Source organism: Schistocerca americana, chromosome 1 (assembly GCF_021461395.2).
Source record: "Schistocerca americana isolate TAMUIC-IGC-003095 chromosome 1, iqSchAmer2.1, whole genome shotgun sequence".
Taxonomy (NCBI): Eukaryota; Metazoa; Arthropoda; class Insecta; order Orthoptera; family Acrididae; genus Schistocerca; species Schistocerca americana.
In genome coordinates, this window is record NC_060119.1 from 864,186,922 (window position 1) to 864,212,638 (window position 25,717).

At 44.8% G+C, this 25,717-nt stretch overlaps 1 protein-coding gene across 1 annotated transcript in view; it reads right to left on the reverse strand.

Annotated features, from left to right (window-relative positions):
• The window catches only part of LOC124594796 (AF4/FMR2 family member lilli), a 106,972-nt gene extending 86,898 nt beyond the window's left edge, over positions 1-20,074 (reverse strand). The window contains exons 1-3 of the mRNA XM_047133220.1: positions 19,860-20,074; positions 11,566-11,688; positions 16-300 (exon numbers count right to left, since the gene is read on the reverse strand). Of these exons, the coding sequence (XP_046989176.1) occupies positions 16-300; positions 11,566-11,688; positions 19,860-20,074 (623 nt within the window). The remainder of the gene's footprint in view (positions 1-15; positions 301-11,565; positions 11,689-19,859) is intronic.
• Positions 20,075-25,717: the final 5,643 nt, after the last annotated feature.

Here is a 25,717-nt window from a genome sequence, read left to right on the forward strand (position 1 = left end):
CAGCTGCGCGCCTACCTGGCGGCGGCGGCGTTGGCCTTGTCCCTGCGGCTGGGCGTGGCGGACGTGCAGCGGCCGAAGGCGGCGACGGGTGTGGTGCGCGCGGAGGCGGAGGCGGCGGCGCCCCCGCGGCGGCCGGAGCCCCTGGCGGCTGCTGCGGTGCCCGACGAGCCGGCGGCAGGGGCGGCGCGCGCGCGGGAGGCAGCCTGGGGGCGCGGCCGCTGGTGGTGGGGGTGGGGCTGCGGGCCGCCGCTGGAGGCGGAGGAGGCGGCCGAGGCGGGGCGCGCCGCGCGGCCGCGGCCTCTGCTGTCACCGCTGCTGCCGCTGCCGCCGGACCCTGCTCCGCCGCCGGGGCTGCCTTTGCTGTAGCACCACGGGACGCTCAGACACCTTCCCTACAAGCTCGAAAAGCGTTTCATCGCAAAGCCGACAGATGACACCAGTGTCGTGTGTCCGTCCTAAAAACAGAGGTATTAACAAACTGCTTGTCTCGCGCTCCACCAATAAACAGCTATTCGCAAAATTTTGTTGGACCATCTCTAGAGTATCATTTCGTGAACTCGCCTGTCGGCACGGCCCGCTACCGTCCCTACTGTGAACGCCGTTATATGCGGGAACTCTGTGGTTATGTTACAAACTTTCATGGATGATGGAGAAGGTTAAATGTGTCAATTTGTGGTAAGATATCCTGGTGCGGAAACGAACGAGTCGAAAGTTGTTAGTTCATATATCCTACGAGTATTACTAACAAGGGAACCTCCCCATCGCACCCCCCTCAGATTTAGTTGTAAGTTGGCACAGTGGATAGGCCTTGAAAAACTGAACACAGATCAATCGAAAAAACTGGAAGAAGTTGTGTGGAACTATGAAAAAAATAAGCAAAATATACAAACTGAGTAGTCCATGCGCAAGATAGGCAACATCAAGGAGTGGGTGAGCTCGGGAGCGCCGTGGTCCCGTGGTTAGCGTGAGCAACTGCGGACCGAGAGGTCATTGGTTCAAGTCTTCCCTCGAGTGAAAAGTTTAATTTTTTATATAATCAACTTCGCTCTCCAAAATTCTAGGACATGTTCAGACTTGCTTGGACATATGAAGGATTTGACGGTCTACACACGGAAAAAACTGAAAACGTTAAAAATATGACAGAGCACAGGGAAAACTGTGCGACTGTGAAACTGTTGCATTCATTTGTTTCAGTTTATGTGACAAACTCTTATGTTTTCACCACTTTTTTGGGAGTGATTATCACATCCACAAGAAAACTTCAATCGGGCAAGGCAGAAGAATCTTTTTACCCATTCGCCAAGTGTACAAGTTAGGAGGGTCGACAACATATTCCTGTCATGTGACGCACATGCCGTCACTAGTGTCGTATAGAATATATCAGACGTGTTTTCCTGTGGAGGAATCGGTTGACTTATGACCTTGCGCTCAAATGTTTTCGGATCCCATTGGAGAGGCACGTCCTTTCGTCTACTAATCGCACGGTTTTGAGGTCCGGTCGCAAAACACAGACACTAAACTTATTACAGTGAACAGAGACGTCAATGAACGAACGGACAGATCATAACTTTGCGAAAATAAAGAAAATAAATTTTCACTCGAGGGAAGACTTGAACCAAGGACCTCTCGGTCCGCAGTTGCTCACTGCTAACCACGGGACCACGGCGCTCCTGCGTTTACACTATCCTTGATGTTGCCTATCTTCCGCATTGACTACTCAGTTTATATATTTTGCTTATTTTTTTCATAGTTCCACACAACTTCCTGTTTGCTCGATTGATCTGTGTTCAGTTTTTGAAGGCCTATCCACTGTGCCAACTTATAACTAGATCTGAGGGGGGTGCGATGGGGTTTGCCTGACGTGATATAGGGAAATCACGAAAAACCTACATCAGGATGACCGGACGCGGGTTTGAACCGTCGTCCTCCTGAATGCGAGTCCAATGTACTGCGTCACCTCGCTCGGTACAAATAATAATTTTCTGAGCATCGAGCACCATACAAATGCTGCATTTTGCAGCTGCCGCCGTACCATCGCAATATGAACCCACACCACTGATCTGTAGTTAAGTTAAAGGATTTTTCGCGAAAAGTAACACGACATTTTAGGTGCGAGACGTATTGGAACTAATGGACGAAGCTTTCTGTCACAGGTTACTGCCAAACGCTGGTGGGATACACGACGATAGGCTGTGTCAAAAGAAGAGGGGGAAATGTGGCGCTTGGCTTTCTTCGTCGATTCTGTTGTTGATCGACTCATTATCAACGTCGCAGATGACAGTTTCAGAACTGAAATGAATTTCTCGGATATAGAAGGAGTTAAGAAATTACCAGACGAGTGACACTAATACCTTCAGTGACTTCAGTATTTAACTATACGGTAAAATTCCTGCGATACGCTTTTGCGTCACGCATAGCTCGCTCAGAAAAATTGCGCAGTGTTTAAATTAGGAATTTTCATCACCATTCCTTTTTAATAAAATATTATGCTGGCTAAGAACGAGACCGTGTTATGCTTTCCATCTGGTCGCCTAAGAAGCGTACGGTATAGCTGGAATTTTGCTGAATATTATTCCACTCCTTTTAAAAATCATATGACGTTCGAAGCTATATTGTTTCTCTGCTCATCTCTTTCTACACCTTAACTGCAGCTGTTTGAGTCACTGCAGGTTGGTTGTACCCTCTGCCTGGCCAATGCTGTCCAAACGACGGTGAAGCTATTGTCCCGTGTTATCGCTCAGACGATGTGCGCGTAACGCACTGCGTAAAACGTATCCGTATTATCGTACTTGACTGTACTCGAGGCAACTTGGCTTCCGCTCCACGTGAAACAAGATCCAATAAGATTACAGCAAACGAGGGAGAATTCATGGTGTAATGTTTTCACAGGTTTATTCTTATGATGAACACAGTATAGTAACCATGACCTCTCCAATGCATACCTTAAGGGGTATGAGTACTTGTTCAATTGAAGTGAGACATTTTTTCTATCTTTTGCCTGGTAACCGCAAGGTCTAGGGATCGAATTCCGGCAGGACCACGGATTTTTTCTGCCTTTTAATGTAGAATTTATTTCTCAGTGATGTGGAGATTCGCCAGACACGAAACGTGGTTCGGATTCCGCGTTGAACAATTGGCCGCCTTTTACCGATTGCATAATTGGCTACGGAGACGCAAGTTGCCGAAGTGACGTCCAATTGAAAAACTTGCACCAGGTCATTATTATTGTACTGTAATACAAACTTTCTCCTTTCTGCTGGTTAAGCTTTCGGGGTATACGGTCGTGGTCCACGGAACTCTTCGTCCAGGAATGCGCTGGATATCGTCAGATACGTTGATCCTCCGCTGGGTCTTGCCGACTGATCTGTCAGACGTCTGAGAGCGACATATACCGGGTGGTCCACTGATAGTGACCGTGGCCAAGTATCTCACGAAATAAGCATCAAACGAAAAAACTACAAAGAACGAAACTCGTCTAGCTTGAAGGGGAAACCAGATGGCGCTATGGTTGGCCCGCTAGATGGCGCTGTCATAGGTCAAACGGATATCAAGTGCGTTCTTTTAAAATAGGAACCCCAATTTTTTTTACATGTTCGTGTAGTACGTAAAGAAATATGAATGTTTAGTTGGACCACTTTTTTCGTTTTATGATAAATGGCGCTGTAATAGTCACAAACGTGGTATCATGTAACATTCCGCCAGTGCAGACGGTATTTGCTTCGTGATACATTACAAGTGTTAAAATGGACCGTTTACCAATTGCGGAAAAGGTCGATATCGTGTTGATGTATGGCTATTGTGATCAAAATGCCCAACGGGCGTGTGCTATGTATGCTGCTCGGTAACCTGGACGACGTCATCCAAGTGTCCGGACCGTTCGCCGGATAGGTACGTTATTGAAGGAAACAGGAAGTGTTCAAATCCTTTTGGCTCTATCGACAAGGCTTTTAATGACACCTCTCTTTTTGTTGTGGGTGGTATTCAGAGTCCTTATGTAATTATCTGTCAGTGTGCATTACCTTTCGAAAAATCTTATGTTCCATACTTACATCGGTCTGTCTCAGAATTAAAACATCCAAGAAAGGGATTGTGTTGTCATTTTCTGCTTCCATGGTGAACTGGATTTTTGGACTTATATTACGTAGAAAACCAAAGAATTCATCCAAAAATTTTTTGGCATGTGACCAGACCAGAAATGTCATCCAGAAACTGATACCAGCGAGATGGTTTCTTGTTTGCTTTTTCTAAAGCTGACTATTCGAATATCTCTATATAGAAATTAGCTATAGTAGGACCTACGCCAGCAAATCGTTCATGAAATTCATCATTCAACTGGGACAGACTGAAAGTAAGGCAATGTATGAAAAGAGCAGACAAATCTCCTGGAAAAATATCCGTTATAAAAATCACAACTTCGTTGACTGGGACCATAGTGGATAAAGACGCTGTGTCGAAACTTTTTATGGTATCTGCCGCAGCGAGATTTAGCCCTTCAATTTTCTCTATAAAATGACGGGAGCCTCATATATAAGAGTCAGTTTTCCCAATATACGGCTGTAAATTAGTTGCCTGATATTTCTCTATTTTCATACGTGAGAGAATTGGTAGGGTAACAATGGGTCTCAGAGGAAGATCAATTTTATGAATTGTAAAGTTTGGAAGGTAGGAGACGAGATACTGGCAGAAGTAAAGCTGTGAGTACCGGGCGTGAGTCGTGCTTCGGTAGCTCAGATGGTAGAACACTTGCCCGCGACAGGCAAAGGTCCCGAGTTCGAGTCTCGGTCGGGCACACAGTTTTAATCTGCCAGGAAGTTTCAATTTTATGAAAGAAGAGACCATGAAATTTAGCGACATATGGACCGTACCTCTGCAGAATCACTAAATAGTTTTTTATCTTTGACAAGTCGGCAATAAATAATTAAGTTTTATCTTTGACAAGGATCATCCCTGCGTATCACGTGTAACTCCGACCACGCTTCTATTGTGCAGTACGTATGTCGCTCTCGCACGTCTGACCTGTCAATCGGTAAGACCCAACGGAGGAGCAACACCTCTGAGCGCAGTTCTGGACGAAACGTTAGGAACAGGGCAGTTTCGTGGGCCATGACCTTATACTCTGAAAGTTTTACCAATAGCAATGTCATACGGTCGTGAAAGCCTTCATTCTATCATTCTCCTTTCTACCTGTGTATCAATATTAACCTCAGGAACTGCGATGGGGTCGTGATACCGTTTTAACTAATAGACAGACTGGTTCACAAAGAAGGTTCGTGTACATAATTTATAAATTTTGGTGCAATTCCTCCGAACTATGATGAATCACAGTCCCCCGCCGTGTTTTTCAGTCTGCGTGTGAAGGCTGCTCACAGGAGCTACTGTAGAAATTCTGATAACTCGCGGCAGACTTGTGAGTAGGCGTGAAGTTGCGGTGTCTTTGATGCAGGGCTCGCATTGTTAGCGGGTTGAGCTAGGCCAGTCTCCCCAAGCCTTTAGGGGCTGCAGCACGACAGCAAGTGGTGTGTGCTGCTTGAATTGTTTAATTTATACGAAAGCGATAATTTTGATTTACATAACGTTATTATCTGATTTCTAGTCATAACTCTGCGCAGTCGCCTGTAAACAAAATTAAAAAGTTACCTCTGCGCCAAACAAGTTGTCCGGCCGTACATACCCTGCAACAGGGTTTTTGTAACTTGTTATGTTTATGCTATGTGGAGTTCAGAACACAAATACCAATCAGTGAAAGCAGCTTGAAGCGACTCTAAAAAAATTCTCGAGAAAACTGGCTTTGAAGATTTCCCAGGAACTATAATTCAATAAAATTCTGGTCATTTCTTACAACGAGCGTCGGAGAATGGTAACTGTGTTGTCAATGGATCGCTGGTTCGAATCTCTCTATAGTCTTTTTTTCATTTTATTGTTATCGTTCAATTAGAATACCTAAATCATCCATAAAAATTATAAAGATGGATGAATGTATCTACTCGATGTACCAATGTTCCATATCTCCTCCTAAACCAAACGACGGATTCAACTAAACTTGGTACACATATCATTTACTATCTGGAAGGAATCACTGTCTGGTATGAATTGCCTTCCTGTCACGGGGCTGGGAGTGAAAAAGCAGTGTAGCCCACGACGCAAGAATACCCATACTTTAGTCATCGAGTACTTGAAAATGAGCGCACTTAGAGACTTGCAACAACTTTACACATAATTTCAAATATTTACGAAACTCTTTGTCGCTGAAGACCCCAACAAAATGATGAAAGGGAAAAAGTGTGTCGCTTATTAAATTTTTGCTGATCATTCAGTAAAACTGCCACATTAAGTATGACATTTTAATTTATTACTTCTTTACTGTTGACTGTATTCGTGACTTTTGCAGATAGTGTTCACATACACCACTGAATATACCATACAAATTATGTTATTGTACGACACTTAGTTCGGGAGATACGACTCAATACGTGAAAAATTACATCATACAAGACGTTTAAATTTATTATATCCTTACTACTAACTGAATCTTTTGCAGACAGAATATCATTTTACGACACATAGTTCAAGAGATATGACGATATAAAGGTTAAGCTGCGTGAAATACATTAAATATCTGTAAAATAAACTTGACATGACATTGTACACGAGGAAAGTCACAGATAAAAAGCTCATTCTAAACCCATGGAAGAATCTGAATCAAATCTGGTACACATATTAGTTACTGTAGGGGTTGAACCACCAGCCTCCTTTTGGTGTAAGTGTGGTAACAGAAAGAGAAGGGAGGGCAAGGAGGTGGCCAGACACCAACAGGGATGGAGGAGACAGATACAGACAAGAGGAGGAGATGGAGAGAGAGATAAGGGAGGGCATAGTGAGAGAGAGTGGATGGAGAGGAGAAGATGGACAGAGAAACCAAAAAAAAAGAGGAGGAGATGGACAGAGACAGGGGGAGGAAGAGACAGGTAGACAGATGGGGGACGAGCAGATAAATAGAGAGAGGGTTAGGAGGATATGAATAATGTGAAGGGAGAGGAGAAGATGGACAGAAAAAGTAAAGGAGAGAAGATGAACAGGGAGAGGGGAAGGAGGAGTGGACAGAGTGGAGAGGAGTAAATTGATAGACACAGGGGGGAGGAGCAGATAGACAGAGGGAGGAGGAGCAGATGGACAAAGAGGGGAGGGAGGAGAGCACTGACAAAGAGGGGGGGAGACTGTAGGCGTGGAGTAAGTGGGCAGAGAGAGGGGGGCGGTGGAAGTGAAGGGGAATGGATACGAAAGGAGGGAGGAGAGATGTATGAAGAGAGAGGGTACAGTTAGAGAGAGGGGGTGGGGGAGGCAAGAGGAGGTGGATACAGAGAAGGGCAAGAGGAGAGGGAGTGAGAGAGAGGTGGAAGGAGGAAACTGACTAACAGATTTGTGGAATAAAGAAATAGCCAGGCAACGCCTGGTTACTCAACTTGGTTACTAATAAAATTCAATAAATGTATGCTAATCAACACATATCGAACCATCTCTTTTACGAAAATTACATATCAAGCGCACTACAAATATAAATTCTTAATTATCGATATTTTATAAAAGATCGTTAATAAAGATCATTTAAATTAGGAAAACATTACAAATTTATTAACATTCATTTGTAAAATATCGATAATTAAGAAATTATATGTGCCACGAAAACTGGAATGTTACCTGCAATATGTAATTACAAACAAGAAGACATACATCTTTCATAAAAAGTGATGATTAGGTATGTGTTAAGTAGCACATATTGATGATTTTGTATATAGATGATGTAGGTATTCAAACGAGATGAAAAAAGAAGAGATTCCAGCCACCGATCTAATGAGTCTCCGACGATATCGAGTCAGCAACACAGACAATTGTGAAAATCGCCTTAAAGATAGTGAATTAAAGTTACTCGGAAAACTTCAAAGTCGATTTTCTCTCAAGAATGTTTTAGAGCTGCACTGAATGCTTTGGCTAACATATCTGAGTTCTGAACTTCACGTACCATAAATATAAAAGACTACAAAAACCCGATTGCCGGGTGGTCTCCTTGTTAGTGCTACACGTGCGAAGTCGGGGCGGGTCGCTTGTTCCTTTATAATATTCCTCGTCTCAAGCAGAAAAAGAAAGTCTACAGAATCATAAGGAATAAAAAAATTGGGGGACAGAATTAAAAAGGAGAATAACAGGAAAGGAAGAAAGAAGGCATGTTTTACGAAGTCGGCGTGCGCACCGCAGATAGCCGCGATCGAGCAACAAGCATCACAATAATAATATTCAATGCCCCTGTTCACCTATTCTTACGCGATTTCACAACCGATTGTTTCCGAAGCAGAACCTCACAAGGAGGCCATCAGATCTGTTAATGAAGGATTCTGACGAGTTCAATTGGTTCAAAAATGGCTCTAAGCACTATGGGACTTCACGTCTGAGGTCATCAGTCCCCTAGACTTAGAACTACTTAAACCTGACTAACCTAAGGACATCACACACATCCATACCCGAGGCAGGATTCGAACCTGCGACCGTAGCACCAGCGTGGTTCCGGACTGACGCGTATAGAAGCACTCGGCCACTTTTGATGAGTCTACAGTGTGTTGGTGACGGACCTGTCCTGATCATCAGCTGGCGGCTTTTCTTGCGATGGCCCATAGTTTCCCAACAAAATCCATGTTGATTCTTTTATGCTTATGTCCTATACCTGTAACGTTAGTCTTGTTTCGACCAAGCGAGCGTACTGCAGCGGCTAAGGTTAAAGGCTGCTGGTGGTACTGGTGCAAAGCCTGCACTATTTGTCAGTTTCATGGTGCCGAATATTATTAAATAGTATAAGTCATGCAAAATCATTAAAAATCAGTCATTTTCACGGTAGTAATTTCGTTAATCAATGATTACAGCAAACTTTCTTCAAATGTGTATTTCGTTTGTGTTTCGAAGAAAAAATTCTAAATACTTGGACTGTCCCAAAGAGTTCGCAACGATGGACGAAGTATTAGCAGCTACGGAAGGATTGCAAATACAGGTGAAAGTACTCATTCCTAATTTTGGCCCTAATCATGTTATCAATACCGATCAAATCAGCTGCCAGTACCAACCGACATGCAATAGATCCTTGCGGAAAAAGGAGCGAAGCCGTCCCTGTGCAGAAAAAAAGTTTAGTTATTCCTTCAAAGCAACGCTTACTGCAATTGCTTCAGGAAAGATATGCCCTTACGTTTTCTTATGTATACAGGTAACATCTGGAAAAGTTGGTCACATTGTTGAAAAAAAATTAACGAGCTGATTTACAATTTTAATAAATTTGACTGTGACCTTCAGGAAAGTTCACAAAAATAATGTACGAAGTGTTTTAAAATCTGATATTCTTCCGTACTTGGGACACGAAAAGTTTCTTTACACTATTAGTTCATGGGAAGCTTGCCAAAGCCAACGACAGGATAAAATTTTCACAAAAAATTGAAAATGCTCCTGACTTGCAAAATAGTAAGAAAGAAGTCGCTTCGAGGGAAGATTCCATAAAAATGCTTTCCTTAATTCTGCATGAATTTAGTGCACCTGCTTTCATACGAATGACAAAATACGTGTGGTGCGCATCGATGTTGATAGAAGGCAGAACCATCTTTTTGAATTTAAACTAACTGTGTTTTCCGGTATGGCTTCTGAAAAATCCGTGTGCTTGCAATACAATAACTTTCATTAAGTCTGCGCAGTGTTCTGGGAATTTGTGTTTCGGTTGCTTCTGCGACAAATAACATCCGGGATTCTGTTGTAGCACAGCAAGCAACGAATTCATAGCGAGGAAGATGTTTCTGTTAACTATTATATGCCAAACTAAACACACATTTAAAGAAGGTTTGCTGTAGTGCTTGATTTATTAATGAATGTTTTGAATAATTTTTCATGACATGTATTATTTATTAATATTCTGTACGATGAACATGAGAAAAAAAAAGATTTGAACTTGTAGCGCCGGCATGGTGCACTTGAACCTTAGCCGCTGCGCTACGCTTGCTTGGGCTATGTCCACTGGATGCGTAATCATGCGACAGACCGTCGCACGTTAACATGTGTACGTTACCACGCGAGAACACTGTGTCCTTTGCTCACGGTATCGTCCGCCTAAATCAGTGCAGTCGGCCTTTTTGGCTAGTGCGGTTGTTATTCCTTTATCCGATTTTTTTTATGAATATATGGGACACGCCAGGGCTTACTACACAGTGAAACAGAATACGGAAGCAAAATAGGTGAATGATACCTTATACAAATGAACTACGTAGGGAGAATTTGGTCACTTATTTACGGAACTGCAAGAAAATGATAAACACCCTTTTGTCTACTTGAGAATCAGTAAATGTACCTTAGGATACCTTCTGACACGCCTTGTGCATTGCTTGAAGATATATAGCAACTTCAGAGAAACTACTGTACGCGAACACTGTGGCGCACTCTCACTTCAAGGTAAGTGCTTTATCCATTGCTGTTACATATATTAAAAAAAACCATCAAATGTTTACAAAAGAAGTGGTCAACAAATAATGTAAAACCGAATTCGTAGAAACGATACCTTTAATGAGGATTAAATTCAGTGTACGAGAAATCCGTAATATGGTTGCCGTCTGTAATGATGTATCCAGAACACATGAAACTTTCAGATGACAAACTTGAATATTGTTCAAGCAAGCTGCTCTTGTTTCCTTACGAGAATGTTCATTAGTTCTGCACATACACTCGCCTTCCTATGTGAAGGAACCCCACGCAGAAGTGGCAACACATCCATCAAACGAGAGCAAACAAAATGACCTGTCCCATCTAATTCTATAGCTACGTCCTCCCACAACTTGTAAGTAACATTCCTCGTGTGATTCTGAGGCGTCTTTTGATCCCACAAGCATCTTCGTGTTTGTACCAGACTGATTAGCTTCTCGTTGTCTACGACTGTGCCGCGCCACTGGCACAAGAAATTCAGTCCGACCTGAAGCTTGTGCACGGTCGCGCGACAGTGCACAATAGGCGACCGCGCCGTTTCGCTCGCAGCAGTGGCGCTCCATAGCTCTGCACTCATATCTTTTACACGCGCATTGTTATGCAAAATGATGCGACGGTTTGTCGCACGTTTACGCACCTAGAGGACTTTAAGCCTTCGTCGTAACATGAATAACGTTATAGGTATAGCAGTTGAAACTTGAACATCGATTTTCTCGGAAACAGGGCCGTCGCCTGAAAAGCCGCTAGCCAGGTACATTACAACACATCTAAGACTCATCAAAATCCCCGATTAACAGGTCTAATGATTCCCTCGTCTGTGTGATTTGTAACAAAGTTGCGATATCCCTGCCTTTAGCAGTAACTTAGAATTTTCGTGAGAGCAGTAAGTTAGAATTTTCATGAGAAGTAGAGGTTTCCCAGTGTACTGACCCCCGGAAGAGCCTGGCGGGCCTGGTGGCGGTGGAGGAGGCGGCGGAGGCGGCCGGGGAGGCGCGGCGGCCGGGCGAGGGCGGCGCGGGCGGCGGGTCGTCGCTGTCGGAGCAGCAGCTCAGCAGGCTGGAGTCGCACGACGCGGCGGGGGTGGCGCCGCGCACGCTGCCCGCCTCCACGCCGCTGTCGCTGCCGTCCACCTGCGGCAGGGCGTAACTCATTACACGTCCTGGACCGGCGGCACGTGTACAGCTGTGACAACTATAAATATGTATTATAAAAATACATGAACACCACAGACACAACACATTACCAGACCTAATACTGGGTAAGAAACCCGCCGATACCCAAAACAGTGTCCAGTCGTCAGGGAATGGATAACTGCGGGTCCTGTATGGTTTTCGAGGAAATCTTATATCAGTCTTCCTGCAAAATAGCGTACCGTTCACGTAGCTGTGACGCACCCTTCCCTCTAAGTAGACCACACAGACTCGATGATATTGAGATATGGTGGCTGTGGTGGCCAGGGGAGATTATACAATTCATCGTCGTGTTCACAAAACCATAGCTGTGTGAACAAGGGGGCCTGTCGTGTTGAACACGCCATTCCCACTGGCGAACAAATGTTCTTGTTGTTGTGGTCTTCAGTCCTGAGACTGGTTTGATGCAGCTCTCCGTGCTACCCTATCCTGTGCAAGTTTCTTCATCTCCCAGTACCTACTGCAACCTACATCATTCTGAATCTGCTTAGTGTATTCATCTCTTGGTCTCCCTCTGCGATTTTTACCCTCTACGCTGCCCTCCAATGCTAAATTTGTGATCCCTTGATGCCTCAGAACATGTCCTACCAACTGGTCCCTTCTTCTCGTCAAGTTGTGCCACAGACTCCTCTTCTCCCCAATTCTATTCAATACCTCCTCATTAGTTATGTCATCCACCCATCTAATCTTCAGCATTCTTCTGTAGCGAACAAATATTGTACCATCAAATATGCCAGATTAGCCAGAATAGTCACAAAATACCTGACAGGAATGCGACCTTGCCGAGTAACCATGGCACCCATGGAATACCACATGACAGCCCAAATCACCACCAAACCCCTACTACGTATCACCATTGGAGGAGCGTTAACTCTGACTCCGTAGTCCAACTTTAAAGGCTTCAGCACCACGTTTACTTGTTATGGGAATTTGCATCACTGATGTGTGGTTTTGGAGTTGCACCTCGCTCTACAATTCCCCGTGCGACATTCAGTTCTACAGCGACTTTTGAAGCTGTCATCCTCTTATTTTTCGTCACAGTACTCTTTACCTATCGTCTGCCACGATCACTCGACACACACTTTCGTCCTCGTTGTAAATTAGCTGATGATGTTTTTCCGCCTTCCCTTTATGCCGTATAAATCTTCGATACGGTGCTTCTTGGAACACCAGACACTTCCACTACCTTGGCTAGGGGAGCACGCACGTACGCACCATACCAGCGCCAACGATCTGCCCCGTTCTAATCCACTTAGTTCTGACCGAATGCACTCATAAATGTGTTCTGACAACGATATACGAGCACTTGCAACTTGTTGAGGGCATTGCACAGCTGCCATTCGTGGTCAAATACAAGAGCGCAATCTACTAGCGTGGCTAGTAAATGGTTGAAACGGCTTTGAGCACTTTGGGACTTAACTTCTGAGGTCATCAGTCCCCTATACTTAGAACTACTTAAGCCTAACTAACCTAAGGACATCACACACACCCATGCCCGAGGCAGGATTCGAACCTGCGACCGTAGCGGTCGCGCGGTTCCAGACTGTAGCGCCTAGAACCGCTCGGCCACCATGGCCGGCCGTGACTAGTACCTGCATTTATTTTCAAGTACGCATTTCTCGCGGTTTTGTCCAATCCCTGTTCATAGCGTACCTAATTCCACAACAGCACATTAAAATCTACTCCTTAGCAATTTTGAGTCAGCTACTACACTCATCTGTATTCCCTGGTCCGAATATAAAGACATAATGCCTGTTAAAGGCTGAAGTCCTAGGTTCGAGGCTGGTGCGGCGCACAGTTTTAATCTGGCAGCACTTTGAAGTCAGTATCGCCATTAGACTGTTTTTTATTTGCAGTGTTACATTTACAAGATCATGATTTCGGCTTTACAATGCCATTATCAAGTGTTTTAATGTTATAAAGTGCCTAAGATGGAATACTGTCGGATTTGAAATACACTATTAGACACATTCTGTAAGGGTCAATATTTCTGGTAAAAGCCTACTGCTTTGTTTTGTCACTAAGTATACCATCTTGACTGATTCAGTCAAGATGAAAACATGCTTTAGAGAGGTGAAATCGACGCTTTACACTTCAACGCCACACAGCAGCAACAGTCCCACGTGTACGCCTCTCAAATGCACACTACACATCGACAAAGACAACAGCGCCAACTGACAACTCCCACACCCTGTTTGCGCATGCCCGATCTCCTGCAAGTGTCTAGCTTTTGTTACCGCTACTTTATTTACATCCGTCACAATGATATACACTTTGAAAAAAAAGAAAACAAGATGCACTACGAGGAACTAACGCAAATTGCTCACATTTTGATGTTTGTATAGGTATTGACGGAAAATGCAAAATTGTTAACTGTGGCGGCCGATGGACGAATATGTGACGCTCCAGTGCAGTTTCACCGCACAGCTGGCTAGGATAGTAAATATGGGAGATGTCGATACCAGGGCATAAAATCCTTACGAATTTCATTCCGTGTACTCAGATGGACAGTAGCTATACCTCGCAGACAGGCGCGTGAACAATGTACGCAGATGTCAGCATTTGAGAGAGCACGTTAGCTCGGTTCGAAGAAGATAGTTGGACGGCGAATCTCTGGACATTTGAACAGGAGCGATGCCACTATTCGACGACGTTATCAGGAATGGCCGAACAAAGCACCGAGAAAGAAACGGTCGACATCGAGAGACGACAGAACGTGAGGACCGAGCAACCGCTAGAGAGGCATGCAGAGCCCAGGGTTCATTATTATCATCGATTCGACTTTTAACTAGTGCGTCAGTGATCGCGAGGACCATTAATATCCGGCAAACAGAAAGGAGGCTGATGTCAACGCACCCCTTGCGCCGACTACCATTGACCTCTGTACACCAGTAAACCGTCTGCAGTAGTGTCGGACACATTCCATCAGGAACGTCAATGACTGGAATAATATCAGTGATGACTCCCGCTTCGAAATGACCCCAATGATCAGCAAAGACGTGTCTGGAAACGCCCCGGACAGCACTGAGATATCAACCTGATTGTCACGCACCATACGGCGAAACAAGCAGGAGTGATGTTTTGGGGTGCTATTTGTTTTCACAGCAGAACACCTTTGGTTGTCATCCGCGACACCCCTACAGCACAGCGGTACGTCGACGATATCCTACCTCCTATTTTGTTGCCCTTCATGGCAAGCCATCTTGCGTTTACATTTCAGCAAGATAAAAGCCTGTCCGCGCGCGGCGCGTGTTTCTACTGCTTGTCTTCGTGTTTGTCGAACCCTACCTTGGCTAGCAGGATCTCCGGATCTCTCCTAAACTGAGAACCTTTGTAGCATCATGAGCAGAGCCCTCGAACCGGCTCAGGATTCTGACGACCTAGCGCGCCTATTGAACAGAATTCCACACGATATCCCACACGATGGCATCCAACTAAACACATCAAAAAAAGATTTACATCACCTCGGTTCCGTGAGTTCCGGAACCTGTACAGAAAATTGGAATAATCAACACAAACATCATTTCCGGCCTTTTTATTGCTCATGAAAACCACACATTGCATGTCGTACCAACACACAGTGAGACTTTCAGAGGTGGTGGTCCAGATTGCTGTACACACAGGTACCTCTAATACCCAGTAGTACGTCCTCTTACACTGATGCATGCCTGTACTTGTCGTGCCATACTATCCACAAGTTCATCAAGACACTCTTGGTCCAGATTGTCCCACTCTTCAACGGTGATTTGGCGTAGATCCCTCGGAGTGGTTTGTGGGTCACGTTGTCCATAAACAGTCCTTTTCAATCTATCCCAGGCACGTTCGATAGGGTTCATGTCTGGAGAACATTCTGGCCACTCTATTCGAGTGATGTCGTCATCCTGAAGGACGTCATTCACAAGATGTGCACGATGGGGGCTCGAATTATCGTCCATGAAGACGAATGTCTCGCCAGTATGTTGCCGATATGGTTGCACTATCGGTCGGAGGGTGGCATTCACGCATCGTACAGCCGTTACGGCACCTTCCACGACCACCAGCGGCGTACGTCGGCCCCACATATCATCATCATCATCAGCTATCTGCTATATTAGCAGGTCCTTTGCCTCTCCATTTTCTGCGATCCATTGCTTCCTTCTTAAGGCTGCTGTATGTTGTACCGTCTATCATGTCATCCAGTATCTGGAATCTCTTCCTTCCTCGCTTCCTTTTCCCTTCTACATAACCTTCTAAAACTGTTTTTATCGGTCCGTCATTCTTTCTTAATATATGCCCAATCCAATTTCTTTTTCTTCTCTTTATTACATCTAGTAACTGTCTTTTCTCTCCCACTCTTCTCGGTACCTCTTCATTTTTTACTCTGTCCATCCAACTTATTCTTTCCATCTTCCGCCATGTCCAGATCTCAAAAGCCTCCAGCCTTTCTCTGTCTTTTTTCCTCATAGTCCATGTTTCAGCGCCATATAGAAGAACACTGCATACAAGACATTTTATGAGTCTCTTTCTGAGTTCTCTGTCGAGACCGCTGCAGAAGATTCTCCTTTTCTTATAAAACGCCTCTTTTGCCATTGCTATCCTTGTTTTAATTTCTGTGGTGCACTTCCAGTCGGTGTCTATCCTGCTTCCAAGATACTTAAAATTTTGCACCTGTTCTAGTGTTTCTCCATTCAGCACATTCGGCCCCACATAATGCCACCCCAAAACATCAGGGAACCTGCATCTTGCTGCACTCGCTGGACAGTGTGTCTAAGGCGTTCAGCCTGACAGGTTTGCCTCCAAACACGTCTCTGACGATTGTCTGGTTGAAGGCATATGCGACGCTCATCGGTGAAGAGAACGTGATGCCAATTCTGCGCGGTCCATTCGGCATGTTGTTGGGCCCATCTGTACCGTGCTGTATGGTGTCGTGGTTGCAAAGATGGACCTCGCCATGGACGTCGGGAGTGACGTTGTGCATCGTGCAGCCTCTTGCTCACAGTTTGAATCATAACACGACGTCCTGTGTCTACACGAAAAGCATTATTCAACATGGTGGCGTTGCTGTCAGCATTCCTCCGAGCCATAATCCGTAGGTAGTTGTCATCCACTGCAGTAGTAGCCCTTGGGCGGCCTGAGCGAGGCATGTCATCGACAATTCCTGTCTCTCTTACCTGCTCAATGTCCGAACAACATTGCTTTGGTTCACTCCGAGACCCTGGACACTTCCCTTGTTGAGCGCCCTTCCTGGCAAAAAGTAACAATGCGGACGCGATCGAACCGCGGTATTGACCGTATAGGCATGGTTGAACTACAGACAACACGATCCGTGTACCTCCTTCCTGGTGGAATGACTGGAACTGATCGGCTGTCGGACCCCCTCCGTCTAATACGCGCTGCTCATGCATGGTTGGCGAGTTTAGTGACATCTCTGAACAGTCAAAGGGACTGTGTCTGTGATACAATATCCACAGGCAACGTCTATCTTCATGATTTCTGGGAACCGGGGTGATGCAAAACGTGTTTTGATGAGTGTGCTGTCGTCAGGAGTGCCCCAGGGGGTGCGATCGCAGTTGTTCTCTATATACAGAAGCGATTTGGCGAACAGCATGGGAAGCAGTTTGTGGTTGGTTGCTGATGATGCTGTGTATACAGTGAGGCGTTGCAGTTGAGTGATTGTAGGAGGATACAAGATGACTTACACAAAATTTCTAGTTGGTGTGATGATTGGCAGCTAATTCTAGATGTGGAAAAATGTAAGTTAATGCGGTTGTGTAGGCTCGTTCGAATACAGCTTTAGTAGTGTTCTGCTTTGAACAGTCACGTCTTTAAATATCTGGGCGCAACTTTGCAAAGCAATATGAAATGGATCGAGCAGGTGAGGACCGAGGTAGGGAAGTCGAATGGTTAACTTCAATTTATTGGGAGAATTTTAGGGAAATGAGGTTCATCTGTAAAGGAGACTGCATATAGGACGCTGGTGCGACATATTCTTCGGTACTGCTCGAGTGTTTGGGATCCGTACAGGTCGGATGAAGCGAACACATCGAAGCAATTCAACGGGAGGCTGCTAGATTTGTTACTGTCACACAGCAGCAACACTCCCAAGTGTATATCTCTCAAATGCTCACTACACATCGACAATGACGTTGCGATAGATTCGAATGACACGTAAGTCTCAAATGGGAATCAATGGAGGGAACGCGACGTTCTTTTCGAGGACCACTGTTGAGAAAATCTAGAGAACCGGAATTTGAAGCTGCCGCCAACATTGCGCCAACACTGCGCATTAGGATCATGAAGATAAGAGAGACTAAGGCTCATATGGAGGCATACATACATCTACATCCATACTCCGCAAGCCACCAGACAGTGTGTGGCGGAGGATACCTTGAGTACCTCTATCGGTTCTTTCTATTCCAGTCTCGTATTGTTCGTGGAAAGAAGGATTGTCGGTATGCCTCTGTGTGGGCTCTAATCTCTCTGATTTTATCCTCATGGTCTCTTCGCGAGATATACGTAGGAGGGAGTTATGTACTGCTTGACTCCTCGGTGAAGGTATTTTCTCGAAACTTCAACAAAAGCCCGTTCCGAGCTACTGAGCGTCTCTCCTGCAGACTCTTCCACTGGAGTTTATCTATCATCTCAGTACCGCTTTCGCGATTACTAAATGATCCTGTAACGAAGCGCGCTGCTCTCCGTTGGATCTTCTCTATCTCTTCTATCAACCCTATCTGGTACGGATCCCACACTGCTGAGCAGTATTCAAGCAGTGGGCGAACAAGCGTACTGTAACCTACTTCCTTTGTTTTCGGATTGCATTTCCTCAGGATTCTTCCAATGAATCTCAGTCTGGCATCTGCTTTACCGACGATCAACTTTATATGATCATTCCATTTTAAATCACTCCTAATGCGTACTCCCAGATAATTTATGGAGTTAACTGCTTCCAGTTGCTGACCTGCTATTTTGTAGCTAAGTGATAAGGGATCTATCTTTCTACGTATTCGCAGCACATTACACTTGTCTACATTGAGATTCAGTTGCCAGTCCCTGCACCATGCTTCAATTCGCTGCAGATCCTCCTGCATTTCAGTACAATTTTCCATTGTTACAACCTCTGTAGACACCACAGCATCATCTGCAAATAGCCTTAGTGAACTTCCGATGTCATCCACAAGGTCATTTATGTATATTGTGAATAGCAACGGTCCTATGACACTCCCCTGCGGCACACCTGATATCACTCTTACTTCGGAAGACTTCTCTCCATTGAGATTGACATGCTGCGTCCTGTTATCTAGGAGATCCTCAATCCAATCACACAATTGGTCTGACAGTCCATATGCTCTTACTTTGTTCATTAAACGACTGTGGGGAACTGTATCGAACGCCTTGCGGAAGTCAAGAAACACGGCATCTACCTGGGAACCCGTGTCTATGGCCCTCTGAGTTTCGTGGACGAATAGCGCGAGCTGGGATTTCACACGATCGTCTTTTTCGAAACCCATGCTGATTCCTACAGAGTAGATTTCTAGTCTCCAGAAAAGTCATTATACTCGAACATAATACGTGTTCCAAAATTCTACAACTGATCGACGTTAGAGATATAGGTCTATACTTCTGCACATCTGTTCGACGTCCCTTCTTGAAAACGGGGATGACCTGTGCCCTTTTCCAATCCTTTGGAACGCTACGCTCTTCTAGAGACCTACGGTACACCGCTGCAAGAAGGGGGGGGGGGGGGGCGGCAAGTTCCTTCGCGTACTCCGTGTAAAATCGAACTGGTATCCCATCAGATCGAGTGGCCTTTCCTCTTTTGAGCGATTTTAATTGTTTCTCTATCCCTCTGTCGTATATTTCGATATCTACGATTTTGTCATCTGTGCGACAATCTAGAGAAGGAACTACAGTGCAGTCTTCCTCTGTGAAACAGCTTTGGAAAAAGACATTTAATATTTCGGCCTTTAGTCTGTCATCATCTGTTTCAGTACCATTTTGGTCACAGAGTGTCTGAATATTTTGTTTTGATCCACCTACCGCTTTGACATAAGGCCAAAATTTCTTAGGATTATTTTCGTGTGGAACAGAAAAGGAAACTACTAGCAGTGGTACAGGGTACCTACACCACGCATGACAGCAGAATGCTCGCGAAATGTCGAAGCAGTTCAGAAGAAAGGACCGCTGTGTGTATACGTGATAAATGGTGTGCGGTGAGGCACCTTGTAGTCAGGATTGGAGAGGGCGGTGAGGTCGAGGCCGGAAGAGTCTGCCAGCAGGAAGATGGAGTCCGGCCCGCTGCCGCCGCCGCCCGCGTCCGCATCCGCGTCCGCAGCCACGTCCACGTCCACGTCCACGTGGCCGCCTGGACCGGCGGCGGGCGCCGGCACCGCGTCGCTGCTCGCCTCCATCGCGGCTGCTCACCTCATCAGCGTCTGGAACACACGCCACACACATCAGGCAAACACACAAGGCGTATCGCCACTAAAGCTATCTGCTCGCTCCGCACGCAACCTATTTCAGGATAATGAAGTTCTCTATTCCCAAATAGCGCCAGGCAGTGCGTCTCGCTCCAAAGTAATTGTAATATGTCCATGTACACCGGCTGACACACAAAAAAAAAAAATTAAGAATCATCTAGAAGACGTGGTCTGAGGTCACTGACCCTTCGTACTCGTACACGCTATCGGCTGGTCTGTATACGATTAGAGTTGCAGTTCTCTGTGGAAGCACGAGAGTGCATTGGTGTTGTTTGCCTCTAGTGTTTTTACCAGCCCTGGTAGGGTATGTAAGAGGCGTGAACAGGATAAAATGTTGAAGTGACCACTGTGAAATGCACGCAGATGATGCGTACTCGCATGAGACGGCTTTATCGGCACCTGACAGGAGTTTGAAAGGGACCTTATTGAGGATCTCCAGTTGGCCGTCTGGTCGAGTCCTGCAGTACCCAGATTTGTGACGCATTCATATGTGACACTGAGCCAATGTTGCACAGTATGCCCTCCAGCAGGAGGTTCGAGTCCTCCCTGGGGCGTGGGTGTGTGTGCTGTTCTTAGCATAAGTTAGTTTATGTAGTGTGTAAGACTAGGGACCGATGACCTCAGCAGTTTGGTCCCACAGGACCAGTCGCCTAGAACGTAGAACTAATTAAACGTAACTAACCTAAGGACACCACACACATCCATGCCCGAGGCAGGATTCGAACCTGCGACCGCAGCGGTCGCTCTCTTCCAGACTGTAGCGCCTAGAACCGCACGGCCACTCCCGGCCGGCTTCTGGAGAGGCACAGCGGTGTCACTCCTGGTGTTGTTGTGTGGGGAGCAATCGGGTATGACTTCAGGTCGCGGCTGGTAATGACTGAGGGAACACTGGCAGCACAAAGGTACATCACAGGCAGCCTGCGTCCTCGTGCGTTACCTCTCATTCGATAGCACAGTGCTATTTTTCGGCAGGACAGTACTCGTCCACACTTGTCTATGGACATTCGCCATACCCCATATCTTTATCAGACTCCATGAAGCTTTGTGTGTTTTATCCCACTTCACAGGTCGCTCTTCCACTGCCCGCCCACAACACACACCGCTCCACAGCAATCGAAGGCTGTCACATTTCTCGTCGGTTGTGTTCTGCATCGCGCCCGTGTTGAACGTGTTTGTGCAAATATTCCTTGTGAGGAATTCACTAGTTTTTTCTTTTTTTTTAAATTAAATACATGGATAGCGCTTGTCTCTCACGGATACATTATTTATTTTTGAAACAGACTCAAAAATTTACGTGAAATCTCATGAATTATATGACCTTAGCAGCAGCAACGGATAAAAAGGTCTTTCTGAACTTTGCTCTTAGCTCTCACCGTAAATACATTCAACAGGTGTATTTAGTGAAATAACTGTGTTCTAATTCTGGACTCTTATGTAGCGAAGCTGCCGTATAAAAATAGAATACTAATCGTTCAGGAATCAGTGGTGAGTAACGACATGATAGGTATCAGTTAAACCCTTTACCCACCACAGTAGCTGTCAACACAAGCGCGTGCTTGTGCGTTAGATAGGTAGTCGGTTCGAAACTGGATGTTGGACAGTATTTTCGTCGGCATCATTTCGTTAGCAAGGAAAGGAAAGGTGGTGTCAGACTGTTTCTGACTGCCAGACTACACGTCAATGTCAGGCGTTGAATTCATAACTTGTCCGCAATGCGTTATGGAATGACAGCTTGTCATACTTTTGATGGAGACACGTCTGTTAGCCGGAGACGAAATCTCAGCGGTACCATGTTATTCTGGCTGAAGCTTCGTAACAGCTTAATCCAACGGTGCTGGAGACACTGGAGGGTTATTCAATCGTTACGGATGTAACAGTTGACAGATCGACCTCATATATATGCACACTATGTGACCAAAAGTATTCGGGCACCTGACTGAAAATGACTTAAAAGTTCTCTAAACATCATGCTAAACCCCTGGACCGATTTCAGTCGAATTTGGTATACATATTAGTTACAATCTGGAAAGAAATAACGTATGGGTTGAACCACCAGCCTCCTATTTAGATAAATGTGATAACGTGGAGAGAGAAGGGAGAACGATGAGATGGACAGACTGAGGATGAAGGACGAGATAGGCAGAAGCAGGGAGAGGAGGAGATGGTTAGGGATAGGGGTGGGGTGGGATGGACCGCGAGAGGGGACAGTTGGGTATGGCAGAGAAAAGAAAGAGGAGCAGATGAACAGAGAGAGCGCAGACAGGCAGATGGACACAGAAAGGGAACTGGAGGACATGCATAGGAAGAGGGTGGAGGAGAAGATGGACAGAGGGGGGAGGAGGAGGAGGAGGAGGAGGAGGAGATGGACAGAGAGAAAGGGAAGATAGAGTAGACAGAGGGGGAGGGGGAGGAGGGAGCAGACAGAGAGAGGGGGCAGTGGAAGTGATGGCCAGAGAGAGGGGGAAGAAGGAGATGGACTAATAGAAGATTGGAATAAATAATACGTATCCAGGCAACGACGGGTACCTGGCTAGTTTATTTATAAAACAAAACAGAGTACACGAATTCTGTGAGGCTACACTTTTTGGATCTTAACGTTGATACAAGCACTGATTTCAATTAGACTTCTGATGTATGTGACCTCATAAATGAGTTTGCGTTTATCCATGGTAATATGATTATGTTGTCTTTGATGCTAATAAACCCCTGTACGCTGTACAACATACTTAGTCGTTCGTTTATATCACATTAATTTACAATTACCTCAGAGTTATGATGGTTGAACTGACTGTTCCAAGGATATTACGAATAACTCTAATTTCACAGAAAAATATTATTCTTGTAGTAAAACTTGAAGAACAGAGCACAACAAAATATGGATTTCTCTTTGATCATGTCATGGTTGGTCAGTGTATTAATGGATGCATGCTTTAACATTTAAACGTGCACAGAATTCTTGGCTTTAGTTATTATTGTATTACAAGAGCGTAAACAGATTTTGGCCATAAAAGGGGAGAGGAGCGTAGGACGCAGTCGGCTCGGAGGAATTCAAGCAGCCCGTTGAAAAAATAGTTTAGAAACGAACGGATTAGAGAGTGCACTGTAATCACATACCCCTTCAGCTCTTCATAAAGCTATCCCCGTGGTTCCGTTTCGGAACCGATTTTCGTAATTAAATACCGCTCGGGTAACCAGACTGGACGATATTTTGCCATCTGGGATACTAATGATAGAATTTTCAGCAAAATTTTTTAAGCAAATGCAAGCACCGTTGTTTTGGCTCCATTTTTGTAGATCAACGCGATGCTTGGGCGACACAGGCAAATCCAAAAGCAGTTTATGCACTATTTTAATACACTTATATGTAATGATGTTTACCGCTCCGCTGGCATGTGAAATACTGAATTATTGCAGCCCCAGAGCTCTACCAGTCTCCAAATAACGACTCCATTGCAAGCATTAAGCTGCTGTAGACAGCTAATTAGGTTGTGACAACAGTGCGTGCAAATTTTTGACTTATCATAACGCTAGTGGACGAATCAAAATCGGTTTTCCTCCTCTTTCTTTTACAAACTTATGCATAATTGGGAACTATCACAACAGCACACAGCACGAAAACAATAAACAGCAGCTCTTGCATAACTGCAAGTAACGTAACAACAAGTGAGCTCAAGTAAGGTCAACAGTGTACGGTAGTTGGTCTTGGCAAAAGTAGGGATGGGCGGTAACTGATAGTGCTAGCTATGTATCGATAGTTTAAATCTGCCGATGGTCTTGTTCACTATTTACAGTGCGTAACCCTATCTTGTCGTATGACTGAAAATCAAAATCCCTTTCAGTTACACTAAATGGCAACTAGGTCATGTGTAACTATTTCATGTAGGTGATAAGGGGCTCTGGACACCCCCTCTCCTTTTTGGCTACGTCCTTGGGCCACCGAATCGAATCCCGGTCAGACAGTGAAATTTTTCAGTCTGCCTTTATGATAGACGTTAGGAGATTCTCCAGGAACGGCACATGATTCGGATTTCACACTAGGCCATAGACGAGCTTTCCCTAGTAAACTGAAACAACTTTAAAACAGACGACTGGACAATCCATTTGAGGTACTCCCACCCACTTTACTTTTTATGGGATTCGTGAGTAATTGCTTTGCGCTCGTCTCATATTCTTAATCACCGCCGTTAACACCGCCTTAATGTCACCTTTCGTAAACTGCGTCATCATGGTTTTACGATGATCGTGCTACAGCTGTGGATGCAGTTACCCTTAATCAAGAAATTATGGCGATGCACCTGGCTTGGAGTAAGGTATGCTACTCATAAAGACGCATAAAGCACCTCTTCGACGGTCTGTAAATCGCACGTGTGCTTCATAATTATTAGAATTACGCTATCTCGGTAGCAAACACTGTGGACGTTTACCGCCGAGGATATTGTAGATATGCTGCGCCTCCAGCAAGCGCACATTGCTCTCCTTCCTAAGAGTTTGCTAACAGTTAAACGGCCCAGGAAAGGTAACATTAAAAGGTTTATTACGTAAAAGGTTTAATTCTAATCGTCGTACTTTACTACAAAGAGTCTGTCAGCGTTAAAGAATAAAAATACAATACTCAGGCGGGTGTAATTCATGTCATTTGACAGATGTGAAAGGTAATAAGCTTTTGCGTAGCAACTGTCAAAGCAGTTAAATATATCGCTTTAGTTTTTCAGCTGGTAGCAATCGAAACAAAACAGTTTTTGTTTTTGCGAATGTAGCGTTCCAAATAAATTTTTGAGGGATAAACAATTAAACCGCTCATCATTTATGAGATTTGCCTGTATTACACTGATTATTTATCATCTATATCCGATAAATATTAACGCTTCCTCAGTAACTCTCTTTCGTTCCTACAAATTTCGCTCAGTTACTGAAAAAACTAAATAGTTACTTGCAAGTTTTTCGATAGATTTAAATATCATTAATATTTAAATATGTATAATATAACGAATTAATATTTAAATATGTATAATATAAAGAAATTGTTGTTGATGAGAATTCTTGTACCAGATGAAGTAAACCGATGTAGAATGGTACCACGGGAGTGTCCGAGAAGTGGTTGGGAGCGTGAAAGTACAGTAGAAAGCATTAGGTTGTACGGCGGGGTGTCGTTAAGCAGTAATGCTGGAACCTCTCCACTGATGATATACAGGGTGTTACAAAAAGGTGCGGCCAAACTTTCTGGAAACATTCCTCACACACAAAGAAAGAAAATATGTTATGTGGACACGAGCCAGGAAACGCTTACTTTCCATGTTAGAGCTCATTTTATTACTTCTCTTCAAATAACATTAATCATGGAATGGAAACACACAGCAACAAAACGTACCAGCGTGACTTCAAACACTTTGTTACAGGAAATGTTCAAAATTTCCTCCGTTAGCGAGGATACATGCATCCACCCCCCGTCGCATGGAATCCCTGATGCGCTGATGCAGCCCTGGAGAATGGCGTATTGTATCACAGCCGTCCACAATACGAGCACGAAGAGTCTCTACATTTGGTACCGGGGTTGCGTAGACAAGAGCTTTCAAA